Source organism: Elgaria multicarinata, chromosome 23 (genome assembly GCF_023053635.1).
Source record: "Elgaria multicarinata webbii isolate HBS135686 ecotype San Diego chromosome 23, rElgMul1.1.pri, whole genome shotgun sequence".
NCBI classification, from domain to species: domain Eukaryota; kingdom Metazoa; phylum Chordata; class Lepidosauria; order Squamata; family Anguidae; genus Elgaria; species Elgaria multicarinata.
The window spans coordinates 2,892,106-2,905,246 of record NC_086193.1 but is presented as its reverse complement, the minus strand read 5'-3'; the positions used below and the strand labels follow the sequence as shown (position 1 = coordinate 2,905,246).

The window sequence follows — 13,141 nt, the reverse complement described above, 5'->3', positions numbered from 1 at the left end:
TGGCCCCACAATTATGGAACAATCTCCCTGACGACCACATTGTTGTCTTTTCGGCGCCAGGTCAAGAATTTTCTCTTCTCCCAGGCATTTAACAGCATTTTAACAGCATATGCTAAGTTTGTCTGTTTTTTAATGGAACCCGGAACTGTCGTTTAAAATGTTGTTCCCCGCCTCTATCCAGAGGGAGAGGCGGGTAAGAAATAATTATATATATATATATATTGTTTTAATTTGGTTCATGGTTTAATTTGTTTTTAGCTGTGTATATTCATTGTTTTATACTGTATGCTTTTATCTACAACGCCCTATGATCTTAATGATATAGGGTGGGATATAAATGATTTAAATAAATAAAAAATAGTAATAATAATAATAATAATAATAATAATTGCCCCTCATGTGCAATGGTGATGCACCTTTTAAGCTGCCTGCAGCATTGAAGTTGATGGAGGATTTTGGAAGCTGATTTTGTTCTGACTTTTATACTGTTAGTTTTACCCTAACCAGTGCCTGTTTACCCTACCCTGTGCCTGTTTGCATTCTCTTCCCCTCCTTATTGTTTTATTAGCTCAGCTAAAAACTTTTCTTTTTCCTAAAGCTTTTAAAACTTGATTTTGTTCTGACTTTATACTGTTAGTTTTACCCTACCCTGTGCCTGTTTGCATTCTCTTCCCCTCCTTATTGTTTTATTAGCTCAGCTAAAAACTTTTCTTTTTCCTAAAGCTTTTAAAACTTGATTTTGTTCTGACTTTATACTGTTAGTTTTACCCTACCCAGTGCCTGTTTACCCTACCCTGTGCCTGTTTGCATTCTCTTCCCCTCCTCATTGTTTTATTATGATTTTATTAGAATGTAAGCCTATGCGGCAGGGCCTTGCTATTTACTGTTTTACTCTGTACAGCACCATGTACATTGATGGCGCTATATAAATAAATAAACAATAAATAAATAAAATGGATACTGTTTTACACTGCTGTTTTTATATTTTTGGTGGTTTTAAATTTGTATACTTTTTAATGTTCACGGTTTTAACTTTTGTAAACTGGGGCGGTATATAAATGCAATAAATAAATAAATAAATAAATTCTGATGTCCGTCCTTGGAAAACCAAGAGGGATTCCGCTCTTCACAGCTCCAGCCCTCACGGCTTTAAATGAGGAGCCGGCGACATGGCGCCCGTGGGCGCAGGGCTGCCCAACAAGGCCCCCGGCCGTCTCGCATCAACCTCACCCCCAACGCCCGTATTTCAGCCCCCCCACAGCCTCCTCCCTCTACCTGCCTCATCTCCCCAGCCACGATGCCCTAAATAAATATGGGGGCAGTGAGTCACCCCTTTACCTGCGTCCCGTTTCGTGGTATTACAGTGATGTGCTGGATGTCAAAATGGCACGTCATGCAACACATGCAAAGGTTATTGTTTTACCTGCGCTTCAGTTTATCTGCAAGCTCATCCAGGATCTGCACTGCTTGCCGGTGATAATCCAGCTGTGCGTCCACCAGGGCCGACAGTTGGCTGACCTGTTCAATCTGCAGGGAAGCACAGAGCCAGATGTTGCGAGCGTAGAACACCAATTCTGCCTGTGCGTTTTCAGGTCCAACTCAACTCAAGGTGCTCGCTTTGACCTATACAGCCTTTTCATGGTTTGCCACCACGGTACCACCCGGGACGCCTCTCCCCACGTGATCGACATCTGACTGTCTCCTCCGAGGGAGTCGTGGAGAAATACAAGGGAGAAAGGTCTTTTCAGTGGTGGCCCCCTGATAGTGGAATCCAATGAGGTCTGCCTGGCGGCAACTCCTCCTCCTCCCTCCCAATCCCCTTTCCTTTTGTGTCGTGTCTTTTAGATTGTAAGCCTGTGGGTAGGGACTGTCAAGAAATACTTTTGTAAGCCGCCGTGAGAGCCTTTTTTTGGCTGAATGGCGGCATAAAAATCCTTAAATAAAAAAAATAAAAAATAAATCTTTTCGGCACCAGGGTAAGGCTTTACTCCCAGGTGAACAAATTATTAGAGGAGACACCTTATTGCTAGAGGAAAATCTGCAGACATCTTCTAATAACCCCTAGCAGAAGATCTTTAATAGGACACAGGCCGAAATGCATTGGGCTTCATACAAATGAATTCTTTTGCATCCTAGAATCATAGAATAGCAGAGTTGGAAGGGGCCTCTTAAGGCCATCGAGTCCAACCCCCTGCTCAATGCAGGAATCCACCTCAAAGCATCCCTGACTGATGGCTGTCCAGCTGCCTCTTGAAGGCCTCCAGTGTGGGAGAGCCCACCACCTCCCTAGGTCACTGGTTCCATTGTCGCACTGCTCTAACACTCAGGAAGCTTTTCCTGATGTCCAGCTGGAATCTGACTTCCTGTAACTTGAGCCCCTTATTCCGTGTCCTGGACTCTGGGAGGATCAAGAAGAGACCCTGGCTCTCCTCTGTTTGACAATCTTTTAAGTCTTTGAAGAGTGCTATCGTGGCTCCCCTCAGCCATCTCTTCTCCAAGCTAAACATGCCCAGTTTTTTCCGTCTCTCCTCATAGGGCTTTGTTTCCAGACCCCTGATCATCCTCTGAACACGCTCCAGCTTGTCTGCGTCCTTCTTGAAGTGTGGAGCCCAGAACTGGACGCAATACTCCAGATGAGGCCTAACCAGGGCCGAATAGAGGGGAACCAATACCTCATGCAATTTGGAAGCTCTACTTCTATTAATGCAGCCCCCAAATAGCATTGGCCTTTCTTGCAGCCGCATCACACAGCTGGCTCATATTCAGCTTGCAATCTGCAACAATTCCTGAGGACTTATTGGGCGGTATAGAAATATCATGAAATATAGAAATATAATCTAAAACAATCCCAACTTCTATTGGGCGGTATAGAAATATCATGATGGGAGAGCCGCTAGTGGAGAGGTTCGGCACACTCACGTCCGTCTCAAGGAGGTTGTGCATACTCGTCTCTGCGACTTCCTTCGACTCTTCGAACTTCTCCAAGGCTTGACGGAGCTCCTCGTCCGGGATTTTCCCCTGGCGTTTCTTTTTGTAGTCAAAGTCCAAGCGCCGGCCTTCCAGTTTCCTTAGGTGGTGCTTTTCATTATAATTGGGGTGCGTGGGGGAGGAATGAGGAGAGAAAGGAGTGAAGAAGTAAACCCTTAGAAAAATCACAGGAGGGGCGAGTTCTGGTCGCGAATCAGACACCCTCCCACCATTTCACAGCCTGTGCGATACAGTTATTATTATTATTATTATTATTATTATTATTATTATTATTATTATTATTATTTATATAGCACCATCAATGTACATGGTGCTGTACAGAGTAAAACAGTAAATAGCAAGACCCTGCCGCATAGGCTTACATTCTAATAAAATCATAATAAAACAATAAGGAGGGGAAGAGAATGCACCAAACAGGCAGTATAAAAGTCAGAACAAAATCAAGTTTTAAAAGCTTTAGGAAAAAGAAAAGTTTTTAGCCGAGCTTTAAAAGCTGCGATTGAACTTGTAGTTCTCAAATGTTCTGGAAGAGCGTTCCAGGCATAAGGGGCAGCAGAAGAAAATGGACGAAGCCGAGCAGGGGAAGTAGAGACCCTTGGGCAGGCGAGAAACATGGCATCAGAGGAGCGAAGAGCACGAGCGGGGCAATGGTGTGAGATGAGAGAGGAAAGATAGGAAGGAGCTAGACAGTGAAAAGCTTTGTAGGTCAACAGGAGAAGTTTATATTGGATTCTGGAGTGAATTGGAAGCCAATGAAGAGATTTCAGAAGTGGAGTAACATGGTCAGAGCGGCGAGCCAAGAAGATGATCTTAGCAGCAGAGTGGTGAACAGAAACCAACGGACTGATGTGAGAAGAAGGAAGGCCAGTGAGAAGAAGGTTGCAGTAGTCCAACCGAGAAATAACCAATGCATGAACAAGAGTCTTGGCAGAAGAGACAGACAAAAACTATGGGTTGTTCACATCCCAGGAAAAGAAACCATACTTTGTTGTTGAGTTGTGAACTCTAGGCTGTTTGTGGTTAAAAATGCAATCTTGGCTTAACGCCTCCAAGCGAACGGGAGACCACCATCACCCCAGGATGGCCTGTATACCTGGCCCGCCCCCAAGGATTACCTGGATCTCTTTCAGGTCCTTGTCACACAAGTTCTGAAGGGGATCGATGAAGTTCTGCTTGACTTCGATGTCCAGGGAGTCCTTGACTTCGGCCAAGCGCTTCATCGACTCGCCAGCGTCCAGCAGAGCGTCGCCTTTGCATGTGGGGGAGAAAGAAACAGATTGGAGGGGGCAGGTGCTATGGGAGGGTCGGGGGCCTCGCCCATTCCTAAAATGGCTGCCATTCCTCCCCGACATCTGAGACGAACCTATTTATTACATTTTTATATCGCCCAATAGCCGAAGCTCTCTGGGCGGTTCACAAAAATTAAAACCATAATAAAGAGGTCTGCCAATACGCAAAGCTTTATTCAGGCAATAAACATCTCTTCCCACCTGAGGAGAGTCTAACATCTAAGGTCCTCCTCCGGGTGCCTACTCCGAGAGAGGCTCGGAGGGTGGCAACGAGGGACAGGGCCTTTTCGGTGGCGGCCCCCAGACTGTGGAACGATCTCCCTGGCGAGGCTCGCCTGGCGCCAACGCTGCTATCTTTCCGGCGCCAGGTTAAGACTTTCCTCTTTGCCCAGGCATATGGCGGCACATCCTAATTGCCCACATGTTTAGTTTTTAAATCGGTTTTTAATGTTTTATGTGTGTATGTTCTGTGTTTTAGAGTTTTAAATTTTGTACACTTGTTTTTACCTCAATTTTAGAATTTCTGTAAACCGCCCAGAGAGCCCTGGCTATGGGAGCTGTATATAAGTTTAATAAATAATAATAATAATAATAATAATAATAATAATAACCTCTAGAACCCACGACAATGTCATCTAGAAGTAAAAAAGCAGGACAAGGTAGCTCACCAAAGTTGGAGTCGTCGCCTAGCTCCTTGCCATAGCGGATCATGGACTCGCCGAGGAGGCCTTCCGACTGCGGGTATCCCGGGTTCTTCACCTGCCCTCGGATCTTGGACACCGTGTTCAGCATCGTCAGCTTGGCCCGGGATGCTGGTATGGGTTTGTGCGGGGAAAGAAAACAGGCACCCACATCTGAGTTTCCATTCCATCAGCTCGCCAACGGCGAGGCGATTGCCAACGAAAACATAACAATGGTTAACGGGCCAAGAAAACCTATTGTCTTCGCTGCCCCGAAACGTCCTTTGCTTTTGTTTACCGAGCAGAAAATAGTTCAGTGTGAAGTTTGCCAAAAATGGAAGCGGGGAAGAGGGAGAGGATTTAAGAATTCCCCGGCCTACTGGCCAGCAATCGATTAATCCCCAGAGTGCTCTTTTCAGTAACGGTGCCGGGAAGCAATTCCAAGAAGCGATAACAGGACACAAGGATCACCTGGCTGGCTCAGTAGACGAAACGTCCCTAATTGAGGAAACTCACGAATGGAGCGCAGCAGAGAATGGAACCCGTTTGGTCCCGTCTGCTCAGCGTCAGGGGATTCAAGGGTCTCAGGGTACATTTTGGGGAACCTTTTAAGCTTAATCAGGGATTCCCTCCTGCTAAGATCAAATGCTATGCATGTAGCCAGGTTCGATCCCCATGGTCTGGGTCAAACTCCATCCACAGCTGGGAGGGACGGGGCCTTCTAAGCGTTGGCCCCGTGGTTCTAACCGAGTTACGTTTAGCCCCTTCCTCTAAGCTCCTTTTGCAAACATCAGAAACCCGTTCAGCTCAGCAGGCTTCTGACCCGCAACTCGAAGGGTTCTGGTCAGTAAGGCTATAAATGCCAAACCATTTGGGGGCCAGGTTGGCAAAACATCTCTTCTTGCCCGGGCCACAGACCCTCAAAGAAACCACATTTTCAGACTGCCCTAGTTTTAAACTCTTTGGGGGAGGCTCTTTTTGCAGCCCCACAGCCATCGGGGACACGTTTGGTGAGGATGTGAAACAGGGCCTTCTCGGTGGCTGCTCCTGGGCTCTAGAACCCCCTGCCGAGGGAGGCTAGGTTGACACCACCACCCCCGTTCCGTTCTGCCGGCAGGTAAGTATGTTTTTATTCAGCCAGGCCTTTGGCATGAAAACTGAACTGCTTCTGAAGGGGTTTTTAATTGGTTGGCTGCTGCTACTTGGTTCTTTTATTATTGCGCTTTTAATTGTGTTTGAATGGATCCATTTTTTTTCTGTTTTAATTAAGGTTTTATTTTTAATCTGCATTTTATTACCTGTTGGAGAATAGGAACAACTCTTCCAGACACTAGGGGGGCGATAGAGAATCTATTATCTCAACAACCTCTTGTCTTGCTCACCCCTGGTTCCTTTTTCCTGTTCTCTCCTCGTCCTCCGCCATGCTAGGACGCCACTAACTATATTCCATGCCTTTGCTCACTTACACTCATGCACCAACTTTACGGGGTGTTTTGTAGTTGAACAGTGTTAGATAGCCTTCTCTGACGATGCGTATAAAAGCACTAATAAAGTCAGTCGGTTCGAATTTCTTCTGAACTGCCCCTAGCCTGCGTTTATTGCCAATACTAAATACTGTGTTGCCACGCTTTCTCCGTATAAGGCAACTCTGCTGTAAGTCACACCAGACTTTCCAACGGTTAGCTGCCTGGAGCGCCATTTTTGATGGAAAGGCAATATATAATTTTTTTAAAAAATAAATCATAAACACAGCACCGGGGTTGACTTCTTTATTTATTACATTTCTACACCGCCCACAGCTCTCCGCACAGTTCAAAAAATTGTGGAATACTCTTTCATGGGGGCGGTCTGCTTCGTTTCCTCGCTTTTAACCTTTAGGCAAACGTTGAAAACTTTTATTATTATTTAGCCGGGCGTTGGGGTCGATTTCATTTCCTCTTTGCTATGATGGGAGGTTTTAAGTGCTGCCTCTGGGTTTGTTTTTCATTCGCTCCCAGTTTCTCCCCGTTTTTATGGTTTGATTTTAATTGTGCTTTGTGTTTTGTTTTAATTGCGTGCTGTAAGCTGCCTCGGGGGGGTGGGGGCGTCTTGTAGCCGGTAGGCGGGATACACATTTCTAAAAAGGCAATGTTTTGCTGCTATTGCCACCTCCATTTTTTAAAAAACTGCTTATTATCGACTGCATTTGAACTGGTTTTCTGGGGGGGGGGGGGGGACAGGACGACTGCTTTAAATAGTATCGCAGGAATGTTGCGGGGTTACTTTTCTGGAAGCCGCTCCGAATGCAACTTCAGAAGGGCAGGAAACAGAGAAGCAGGCCCCCGCAGCTCTTACTGCTAGGAACTCTGTCCAAATATTCAGCCGGAATTTGCTTCCTTCCAATTTCCGCCCAGGGGTTTTAAAGCCCTGCTTGTAGAAGCAACAGAGAAAAAGTCTGCACGCCTTGAACAATGTTGACCAGTAACCTGCCCCCATCTAGCCCTTGAAAAAGAAAAAGGGGGGAAGGAGGAAAAAGCCATGTTCCACGGAAAATCAGAGGGTGCATATCACTTGAAAACAAGCCAAATTTGTCCAGGGTAAGCCTCCGTAGCGGTTACAGAAGCTTAGAATGGACAAATTTAACTCGTTTCTCATTTTTTAAAAGCCCTTTTTTGAGACTCTGGGAAACAGCGGTACAGAAATATTTTAGATAAACACATCAATTGGGGGGAAATGTTCCTTGAATTAAGCTCGTCCTGACTGGCACAGTACCAATGGTTTACGACCGACGTTGTGAAGCTGTTGGCTGACAAAATGGCCCTTGGTGGGAATTCCTATGGGCTCCACGAATCGTCTCTGTCAATTTTCCCGTTAGAGTTAAACCCCAGACTTTCTGGTACTGATGTTCGGTTTCCAAACCACATTTATTTTCTTCCGCTGGAGTGTTATCGCTCATCCGAAAGAAAAGTGCAACCAGGCAATGTGCTCTTTTTGTTAGAGACCTCCACGTTTTGACTGAATTCGTTTGGGGAGAAACAGCCACTACACTGCTTTTTGTTTTTAAAAAAAGATAATTAAACAAAATAAAATGCTTAAAAGCGTGGAATTTACCAGGATTCGGCTGGAGGTATTCCGTTGTCCTCGCCAACACTTCTGTGACAGCCTTGCTGGTGAGGTCCACTTTCTGCAGAAAGGGAAGCAATGTAAGATAAAAGAGCAAATAGCATCATGAACTCTAATAGCTGGAGATAAAACCAAGCAGGAGAAAACCATTATCATCTATATATGAAAAATGCTATGGGAAATGCGTGGCACGCTCGACTCTCCGAGCTATGAGAAGATCTTTGTACGCTGAAGGTTCCAAACTATGAGAAGAACTTTGCACGCTGAAGGTTCCAAGCTATGAGAAGAACTTTGTACGCTGAAGGTTCCGAGCTATGAGAAGAACTTTGTATGCTGAAGGTTCCAAGCTATGAGAAGAACTTTGTACGCTGAAGGTTCCGAGCTATGAGAAGAACTTTGTATGCTGAAGGTTCCGAGCTATGAGAACTTTGTATGCTGAAGGTTCCGAGCTATGAGAACTTTGTACGCTGAAGGTTCCGAGCCATGAGAAGAACTTTGTACGCTGAAGGTTCCGAGCTATGGGAAGAACTTTGTATGCTGAAGGTTCCGAGCTATGAGAAGAACTTTGTACGCTGAAGGTTCCAAGCTATGAGAAGAACTTTGCATTGGTAAGCAACAGGATATATAAACACAGCTGGGAGTGGGTGGGAATGGCTTGGAGGGAGTGCGGAGGAGCGGCAGCATTGAAACATATCATTGCTGAAGCGGTTCATGCAGAGCTCTCAGTGAGCAGGTGAATGGTGGTGGTGGGGAGAGTGGCTGGGAGGAGGGTGCCCAGAGAGGAGGCCGGATGACTCACCGGCATGAACAGAGGCCTCAGGTAAGTCTGGCAGGTCGGCGGGCAGACAAAGGGGGGAGGGGGCTAGGAGGGGGTGGGATGAAACTACCCCAAAACTATCAGAGATTTGTAATGTGAAGTTCTCTTAGTCCTGTTAACTAAGCCTTCGGGGAGGCATGTCAACCTTTTAGAAAGGGTGTGTGTGTGTGTGTGTGAGCCAGAAAACCTGCAAATGATCAGTGGTTGGAAGAAGAAGGTGGGCCTTCTTGAGACCCCTAGAGAGGCGGATTGGGACCCCAGATTTGAGGTTGCCCAACCCTGGTGTACACTGGTTTTTCCCAAGCCAACTTGGACGTACCAAACATACAGAACAGGTGCTCCCCTACAGAATCATAGAACTTAGAATAGTAGATTTGGAAGGGTCCTCTAAGGCCATCAAGTCCAACCCCTTGCTCAGTGCAGAAATCCACCTTAAAGCATCCCTGACAGATGGCTGTCCAGGTGACTCTTGAAGGCCTCTAGTATGGGAGAGCCCACCACCTCCCTAGGTCATATGTTCCATTGTCGTACTGCTCTAACAGTCAGGAAGCTTTTCCTGACGTTTTGTCGTACTGCTTTAACAGTCAGGGAGTTTTTCCTGATGTCTAGCTGGAATCTGGCTTCCTGTAACTTGAGCCCATGATTCCGTGTCCTGCACTCTGGGAGGATCGAGGAGAGATCCTGGCCCTCCTCTGCGTGACAACTTTTTAAGTCCTTACCCTCCATCTTCTCTCCTCCAGGCTAAACATGCCCAAAGGTATGGCCCTCAACGAATCCTAGACTGTGTCAACCCAGTTGTTTTTCTGCACTTACCTTCTCCATTTCTTTGAAGTCTTCATCTAGCTTCGTTCCCTCGGCCCCGCCGACCTTCTCGCTGACCAGCTGGAAAAAACAAAAAGAACCCACATGGAACGTTTCGGTAGGGAGTTAAGACTTAGCGACAGGCAACCCCTCGTCGTACGATATGCTACAGTTGAGGCTTGACTGAAATGGAAATGTTTCACTGGCGTACACTAGCGATTCTATTTGGGAAGGATAAAAAAACAGCCAGCCCCACTTGATAACCGTTTTTGTTTTTGACACAAAGAAGCCTAGATTTTGGGCCCCTGAAGAGGACCTCCTGGTCGAAACGTGTCCGGCCATTAGAAAAAAGAGAGCACTTTTTATCAAATCGTTGGATGTTCAATTTCGAAATGCAAGCGCTCTTATGTGAAAATATTGCCAAGTTTAATTCATTTGCTTTGTATTAAATTTTGTACTTTTCACGATCCTTAACTTTGTTTTCTAACAACAGGAAAGGCTTTGTCACCATTTGTCACCGCCGAGATTCCCCCATCGGCGCTCGTAAAACTTGGCCGCGTCTCTCAGAGAGAATGAGAGAGAGGAAGGTTGGGACATGGATGAACTGAGTCAGCTGAAAACGCTCTCTCTCTCTCTTGCTGTCTCTCTCTCTCTCTCTCTCCGGACGGCACTTATGCGCTGGAAAAACTTGGCCCAGTTGCGGCTCAGAGGCGCTGATGTAATGCAAGTGAGCATGGATGAAATAATAAAACGAAACGGCGCCAATACAGGCGTTAAAAGGAGATGTGCAGGGACGACAAAACCCAGTAGTTTGTTTAGTGCAGTGGTTCCCAAACTTTTTCTGGTAACCGCCCCCTTGGTTCCACAAACTCATGCCCAGTGCCCCCTGCGTGCGGCCCCTTTAAATGGGAAGCACCCGCCCCAGGCTTGCCGAGGGAGGGAGGGAAAAGAGAGCGAACGCCTCTGTTTTGCAGCCGGCGTGGCGGGGCACACCAAGCAGGGTCTGTCTCTTCATTAGCATTTTGGTGCTTTTGAAACATTTCAATTCACCGTTAAAAGGACTCTTCGTAAACGGTATTAATACATGTGTGGATTCTTCCGCTATATGGCTTGGGACCAAACTACCTTCTCCCATTAAAATGTCCCTGAGTTTTAAGACCTTCTGGAGAGGCACTTCTCGGAAAAGTCTACCAGGTATTGCGGTCCTACATGGCTTGGGACCGCAATACCTGACGGAACGCCTCTCCCGACATGAACCTACCCGTACACTGCGCTCAACATCTAAGGTCCTCCTCCGAGTGCCTACTCCAAGGGAAGCTCGGAGGCTGGCAACAAGGGAGAGGGCCTTCTCGGTGGTGGCTCCCTGACTGTGGAACGATCTTCCCGATGAGGCTCGCCTGGCGCCAACGTTGTTATCTTTTCGGCGCCAGGTCAAGACTTTTCTCTTCTCCCAGGCATTTTAACAGCATTTAACAACGTTAAGTTTGTTTTTAATGGACCCCAGAACTGTTGTTTTTATACTGTTTTTATGTTTTTTAGATTTTTGTATACTTTTAATGTTTACTATTTTTAATTGTTGTAAACCGCCCAGAGAGCTTCGGCTGTGGGGCGGTATATAAATGTAATAAATAAATAAATAAATAAACTGAGCGCCCCCCTGCTGCCCCCTTGCTTCTTAACGCCCCCCTATGCAATCCCACCGCCCACTTTGGGAACCACTGGTTTAGTGCATCATCATTATTATTATTATTATTATTATTATTATTATTATTTTAAAAGGAAGGAATGAGATGTATTTAGTGGGGAGGCAATTCTGCTCAGGCGTTTTGGAATAATTCCTTTTATTTGGAAGGCGGGACAACGGCAGGGAGACGCGAGGGAGGAAACAGATGTCTCAAGATGGAATGGGAACAAAGCCGCCTGTGCCAATTCAGGCACAGGATGAGGAGAGAGAGAGAGAGAGAGAGAGAGAGAGAGAAAGTCCTGGCAAATAGGAAAGGGTTAATGCATTCATATTTCTCTTCAGCTCGTCCTGCAAAGCTCATCTGCTATAGGAGCTGCTGCGATGGTGCGGCCATGCAAAAATCACAGCTACTCGAAAATCGCAGCTTCTCCTTTTAAAAAAGAGCACGTTTCTAGTCCTCATGGCACGAATGCCTGCCAGAATCTCAGAAGCCCAGTTTTTTAATCTAATCTCTTCAATCTTTGTAAACCGCCCAGAGAGCTTCGGCTATGGGGATGTATATAAATGTAATATATATATAAAATAAATAAATTGGCGGGCCAACGTTTCCTGTGGGCTTCAGTGTCCTAATTAAGTCTTTGACCCTGATCCTCGAATAACTAGCAAAACTGTATCACTGGGTGCCCTTTGGGGACAGACACGGACTCTCAGGCTAACCTACCTCACAGGGTTGTTGTGAGGACAATAAAAGAAGGACCCTGTAAGTTGCCTTCAGTTCCTTCCGAAAAAAGGATGTCATTCGGTATTGCTATGTCAATGAGGTATGTGTGTTTTTCTTTTTTTTTTTGTCTATGACCGTTATGTCTGGTTGGTTGCAAGGTATTGTTTTGTGGGCATGAATTATTATTATTATTATTATTATTATTATTATTATTATTATTATTGAGAACTGTGCAAAACAAGAGAAATTATGTTTTATAAAGTTGTATGATTTATTTCACGAGAAAATAAATCATGCACAAGTATTATTTATTTAGTTATAATTTTATTATCAGGTCACAGAATTCTGTCCCTTTTCCCGCTGCTGCAGAATTTGGATCGCCTTTGCTGGCCCTATAAATGTGTTTAGTTTGAGCACAGAATCAACCCAGCTTTGAGGACAAGGTTAATTCCCCCTCCTATCATAGAATCATAGAACAGCAGAGTTGGAAGGGTCCTACAAGGCCATCTAGTCCAACCCCCTCTCCTTCTCCGCTTCATTTCATCCTCCCAACAGCTCCTCGCCTGTCTCCTCCATCACACCATCAAGTTTCTAGTCCTTACTATTTATTTAAACATTGATTGATTGATTTTCTACAGGCCACCTTTCGATATAAGCGTATATCAAAAGGATGGGTGACGAATAAACACAGGCGAAATATTGTCAAAGAAACACAAGAAATCTGTTTTAGATCTGTTGTTGCGTTTCAAACCTCTGCGTCGCTGCGAAGTTTTACATCGGTTTTAATTTTATACTGCAGTTTTAAACTTTTAAAAATGTTATACTGTATTTCAGGCTGTGTTCTGTGGCGTTAGCCGTTGTAAACCGCCCAGAGAGGCTCAGCTACTGCGCAGCATAGAAATGTCAAAAACAAACACACGTCACAGCAGGTAACAACGTGCAGCCCTTAAAATATCACCACGCTACGTGTTATGTTTACAGTTACATTTTTAAAGGGCCTTTGCTTGCAGCTGAAAAAGCAAAGTAGGCGCCACCCGGGTTGCCAATTTCAGAGGATTC

The 13,141-nt window shown here is 45.5% G+C and overlaps 1 protein-coding gene across 2 annotated transcripts in view; it reads right to left on the bottom strand.

Annotated features, from left to right (window-relative positions):
* Nucleotides 1-13,141, bottom strand: part of SH3GL1 (SH3 domain containing GRB2 like 1, endophilin A2) — a 47,103-nt gene that overhangs the window by 7,670 nt on the left and 26,292 nt on the right. For both annotated transcript variants that reach the window (XM_063146928.1, XM_063146927.1), the window contains exons 2-7: nt 9,690-9,758; nt 8,048-8,120; nt 4,946-5,089; nt 4,104-4,237; nt 2,920-3,078; nt 1,424-1,527 (exon numbers count right to left, since the gene is read on the bottom strand). In XM_063146928.1, coding sequence (XP_063002998.1) covers nt 1,424-1,527; nt 2,920-3,078; nt 4,104-4,237; nt 4,946-5,089; nt 8,048-8,120; nt 9,690-9,758 — 683 coding nt within the window. The remainder of the gene's footprint in view (nt 1-1,423; nt 1,528-2,919; nt 3,079-4,103; nt 4,238-4,945; nt 5,090-8,047; nt 8,121-9,689; nt 9,759-13,141) is intronic.